We start from the raw sequence: 5,604 nt of genomic DNA on the forward strand, positions 1-5,604 counted from the left end.
GTAGGTTCGACGCCCCGACCTGGCCCAACTGGAAAAAACCGGTTTCTTCGTTGCGCTCTTCCTTTTTTGCCTGCATCCTCGCTTTTTGCACCGCGAATACCTCGACTCTCCTTCTGCTACCCGCTCTCTTTCTCTTCGTTCCTTTTCCTTGCGCTCTCTGTCTTTGTCCTTCCTCTCTTTCTCCGCGTCGATCTTCTCTTTTCTCCTTTCTCTTTGCACGCTGGTACAGCAGGAGAGTGGTGCAGCGTGGGCGAATCCCCAAGGGACTTTATGATTCGCCGTGACCAGATTCATCTCTGCTCGGCTGTACGCGGTTGCTGGCCGCGAGCTCAGCACACCTATTCCCAATTCCACGTTTCCTGGTCCCTCGAACAGGCTCGATGCGTTTGAATCGATTATCGCGAGATCGAATGTCGCGTTGCTGTCGATAATCTCGACTGTATCGAAAGCTTGGTTTTGTCGCTTTACTTTCGTTTCCGATAGACAGGGTAGCCTCGTTACATTTCGTTTCTTTTCTTTTTCTTCTCCCTCTTTTTCTTCTCCTTCATCTTCTTCTTCTTCTTCTTCTTCTTCTTCCCCTGCTTCTCCTCCTTCTTCTTCTCTTGCAACGACGATGCTGTTCAAATCGCATCTTTGTCGTCTCCGCTTCTAGCCTAGCTATTTAGATAGAGTTATTCGTCTGGTCAAACTCTTTGGTGCGTTTAAAGCCAAGCTCTGGTCAGGGAGTGGCGTAAAAAGGAAGTGGGTGTGAGCACACGCGTAGCGATGCGTGACGCTAGGCTCGATGGAGCCATTTTGTGTTCACAGAAAAGGGACCATCTTTGATCGGCTGGAAGAAAATCAGCGCGAGAATGACGATCCGTCGCGTTCCATCGTATCCGTTCGGTAATCGGCACGTCGCTCCTCTTGTTTCACGCGTTGTCCTTTGTTCGTTGCCCGTTTTTCTCTCCTGCCTCTACCGATGATATCGTCTCGGTATTTCGTATCTCGATAAAAGTTTCGCAAAAATCGAAGCGAAACAAGCGACGCGCGGCGAGTCCCTCCGTCTCCTCGGACTAAAGTGATAAAATCCGAAGGTCATTCACGAGGCGCGCAATTCTTTTCGCGTCATTTCTCTTTTTTTTCCCAGCCGTCTCCTTTCCTTGGCTTTTTCAGCCGCAACGAGGCCGCGAGCCTCGCCGACAGACAACCTTCGTACGATACTCGGTTACACCAACGAACCAAGTCTGTAAAAGATATTCGTTGACCGGTCGTCGTCTTGCTCTTTCAGTGTCGGTTCCTTCGGTCTGATACTTGGAAACGGTTTGTTTCGCAAGCGTCAGAAGTTATCGTATATTCCCTCCTCTCTCTCTATAATTTCTCTTCCTCTCTTCTCTTTCTGCTCCGCTTCTCTTTTTCCCTTCTTCCGCCTTTCGGATTCTTCCCTCGAAAATACGAGAATCACGTGGTCGAAAGAAAGTCTCGTTTCGTTGGCACGAGACAAGGTACACGATTAAAAGAGCATGACGCGATATGAAATAATCCGCGATGGGACACGCGTGATCTCTTTCATTTAAGAACTGTTTGATTTCATTCCCATTCTCCCTCTCTCATTCTCTCTCTCTCTCTCTCTCTCTCTCTCTCTCTCTCTCTCTCTCTCTCTCTCTCTCTCTCTCTCTCTCTCTCTCTCTCTCTCTCTCTCTCTCTCTCTCTCTCTCTCTCTCTCTCTCTCTCTCTCTCTCTCTCTCTCTCTCTCTCTCTCTCTCTCTCTCTCTCTCTCTCTCTCTCTCTCTCTCTCTCTCTCTCTCTCTCTCTCTCTCTCTCTCTCTCTCTCTCTCTCTCTCTCTCTCTCTCTCTCTCTCTCTCTCTCTCTCTCTCTCTCTCTCTCTCTCTCTCTCTCTCTCTCTCTCTCTCTCTCTCTCTCTCTCTCTCTCTCTCTCTCTCTCTCTCTCTCTCTCTCTCTCTCTCTCTCTCTCTCTCTCTCTCTCTCTCTCTCTCTCTCTCTCTCTCTCTCTCTCTCTCTCTCTCTCTCTCTCTCTCTCTCTCTCTCTCTCTCTCTCTCTCTCCAGTGGTCTATTTCCTCTTTTGTGCCACCTATCGCATATTGCTGCAGGCCGACGCGTTTTTTGGCGTATCACGCGCTGGTAATCCACGGGTTATGAGTGTCCGATCACCCCCGAAGAGCAAAAGGAGGAAAGGCGAGCGGGGTTCGAGAGAGAGGAAAAAAAAAAGAAAAAGAAAAGAGAAGAAAGAGAAAAACGCAACTACCGGCGAAGGGTCGAGGATGCAGCTTGCCCCCGCTCCCCCCGTGTTGTACCAATAGCAGTTTCGACGCGACCCTCTAACGTTTTCGTTACTAGGAGAGCGTAAAAAAGTGAGGGGTGTTGCACAATGGGCAGAAATCCCACCCCAGCCGAATCGGAGCGGGAATGATTTCATTAGGTTTCGGTCGGCGATGGAGTGTTGCGTGTACGGTACCGAGACAGAGAGGAGAAAAAGGGGGCCCGCTGAGGCGGAGACTGTGCAAAAAAATTAATATCGAGGGGGATCCGAGACCGGGGGAAGGAAAAAAAAATGGTCGGAATAGACGAGTGGAGATCTCGTTGATTCGAGGTAGATGGTTGGGGCCGTCGGTGTTCTCTCGGTGGTCTCTCGGTGGCGCGAGAAAACGATGCCGCGAAAAACAAATACGTCGAAACTGCTCGGAAAAAGAAGTTTCGGACCGAACGGCCCGGTTTACGAGACGCTCCGCCACGAAAGGCACGCGTCCCACTTTTCTATTTTAACGCCGTAAAAGAAGCAAAGAACGACGAGGTCCTTCTGGAGACTCGCCAGGCAACGATGTCGCACCGGGCAGGGAAGTTAACGTTTGGAGGCGCGTGGCTGACAACAGGCGGGGGAGTCGATCGGGGTGTTACCCGCAGCGATGGGCGAATCGTTTGATCAGAAAACGCGTGTATAGGAGCATGTGTGTAAGAAGTAGAGATTGCGTGCATCCTGTTTCCCAGGCGATTGGCAGGCTTGGATCGAAGGACGACTCTTAGACCGTACTTGGCGAGGTATCGAGCACACAGGGCGCCACGAACAACGCGAGCGTGAACGTTTCTGTTGATATCGATGATAAGATGGAGAAACATCGGAATCGTTAGATCGTGCGTATCGAGGCTCCTAATGTAGCCAATTATCACGGAGGATGCAGAGGACGTGATCGATTAACGAACGCCAGATACTAGACACGTGGAGAACGTATATCGAATTTCCTCGGAGTTTCATCGAGTTTAGGGGTGAAAATCGATCGAAAGAGAGCGAGCCGCGGTTTCCTCGTTACTGTCGATGGGCAAATGAAACGTGAAATTTTGCAAGCATATCGGAATTACACCCGAAAGGAATTCCCATGGGCTCTCCCGTATTTTGACCCGATCATTTTACCTTTAATCGTTGCCATGGGTACTTGGAACACTGCGACAAAGAGAGACCAGCATGAAATGAAGATCAATTTACATTAATTCGAGACAATTAAATATCGTTTAGATTCAGTTGCATTTTTCAGAATGCCCACATTCCAACGTCCCTTGCTTGACACAAAGAATATAAACAAGCGTTTCGTTCGCAATTCGACGGTGCTTTTACGCGCGCGTTGCAATGTTCTGCCGGCTGTTCCGACGGCTGTTTCGACGGTGAAATTTCGATCGTCGAGTCGCGGTCAATTTCTTGATCGGAAGAAGAGAAAGAGAAGAAAAAGAAGAAGAAAAAACAAGGAAAAATATAAGAAAAGAAACAGCGAGGAAAAAAAATGTATATAAAAGATAGGGAAAGCAAAGTTAAAGAAGCAGCGTAACGGACGTGGCGCGGCACGGTTTTTGAAACACGGAATAACGAATGCCCGTGGCGAGAGGAAAAATAAATCTAATGGCTAACGAGTTTTTACCGAGCTGCGCGCTTGGGCAATTAAGAAGAGGGTAGGGTAGAGAGGGGCTCGATGGGAAGAGCCCGGAGGTGAGTCGGAAGAAGGTCGAAGGTACGAGAAAGTACGCCAGCAGAAAGGGTTGTATCGTGTTGCACGACATTCAACCCCTTGTACCGCTAAACTACGGATAAATACGAAGGCTCTGTGCCACGCAAAAGTGGGTAAGACGTGACGGAGAAGCAGCGAAGAAACCACAGACACGGGCGAGTTCGCAGTGCTTTGACATTTCGTCGCGTCTATATACTTTTTCTCTGTCGTCGCGTTGAAAAAGGAAAGAGGCGCTCGACCGAAAAGGCAAAACGAGACGGGCGGACGATCCGTTCGCGATTGATTCGCGCGATCGGACAAGTCTGTGTCCCTGCGTCGAATGGTCGTCGTCTAACTGGATGTCTGCGAACGCGTAAAGCTCGCGTGAATTGGAAGAAACGTCGGCCCGTTGCTCGGCTGGCTCGAAACAAAGAAAGGGATAACACAGTTCATAAGACGCACGAAGGAGGCGCAGAGGGAGGAAATCTAAGTTTCTACGGCTGGCTACCGATCGTTCCGTATAATACATTTACGCTCCGGCCTATTATAATATCGTACTCGGAGTGTATTGTCTTTCTCGGCCGGGATAATGTTTCGTCGACACGCCAGGCCTCGACCCAGAGTGTAACTCTTTCGTTTCCCCTTTCTCTCGCTCTCTTCCACTTTCGCTTCTTCTTTCTCCTTTTTTCTTCTTGCCGTTTTAGACAACGATCCATTAGCTATCAGGGTAGTTGACGAAGGGATGGGACTAGATAGCCTGGAATAGCGAAAACAATTTCAAGAAATCTGCCCTGGCGAAAATTCGATTAGCCGCGCAAGATGGGCTCGAGCTCTCTCTCCATTTGTTTCGTTTCGTTTCGTTTCGTTTTATTTTCACCAGGCGGACGAACTCTGTTTCTGTCGCGCTGGCGGCTTTTAATTACTTCTCCGCACTCTCTCGCAAGATTTCCTCTCCGTGTTCCTGCTCGTGTTTCGTGTTCGTGCTTCTTCCTCCCCTCCCCTCCTCCTCCTTCTCCTCCTTCTTCTTCTTCTTTTCCTTCTTTTTCCGCTGCTTCTTCTCGTCCTCCTACTTCTTCCACTAGTCGGTCGTCTTCTTCCTCATCTCGGTTTCTTTTGAACCGGGACTCGGGCGCTACAAAGACGCGCGCTGAACGCGGGCTACTTTTAACTCGAGCCGTTTTCATCCCCTCGCACCGACTCGCGAACCGCTGTATCTCTCGTTATTTTATTAAACGCGTTTGTCGGTGACTGTCGGCGACGAACACGAGTTGCGCGTGTACCACCGCCCTCGTAGGTGGAAAGTCGAATCCCTGGGACGGTTCTCTTGGAGATTTATCGGGTCACGGAACGGGGGGGAAAGAAGCCGAACGCTTTAGCCGAGGATTAGCTTTCAATTAAAAGGATCTTGACGAGCGGAGCGTGTTAAAAGAAGGATATTTATTGCCCAGGAAGCGGCGTGTAACTCGGATTACGATCGCGTGGCTCTCTGGAAGCACCTGATTCCTCGCCGTTTTACGAAACAGGCGTTGAAAAGGCTCTGGATAGAAAAACGCGTCTTGGTTCCTTGCTTCCTTGCTTCCTTCCTTACTTCCGTCCTTCCTTCGAAGAGGAAGCTGTCGCGTTGCTGCCCC

General features: G+C 49.8%; 1 protein-coding gene across 1 annotated transcript in view; it reads right to left on the reverse strand.

Moving 5' to 3' along the window:
* The window catches only part of LOC100747486, a 70,952-nt gene that overhangs the window by 8,224 nt on the left and 57,124 nt on the right, over positions 1-5,604 (reverse strand). Inside the window, exon 7 of the mRNA XM_033320106.1 lies at positions 3,409-3,438. Coding sequence (XP_033175997.1) covers positions 3,409-3,438 — 30 coding nt within the window. The remainder of the gene's footprint in view (positions 1-3,408; positions 3,439-5,604) is intronic.

The sequence above is a fragment of the Bombus impatiens genome, unplaced genomic scaffold (genome assembly GCF_000188095.3).
Source record: "Bombus impatiens unplaced genomic scaffold, BIMP_2.2 scf_0237, whole genome shotgun sequence".
Classification (NCBI taxonomy): domain Eukaryota; kingdom Metazoa; phylum Arthropoda; class Insecta; order Hymenoptera; family Apidae; genus Bombus; species Bombus impatiens.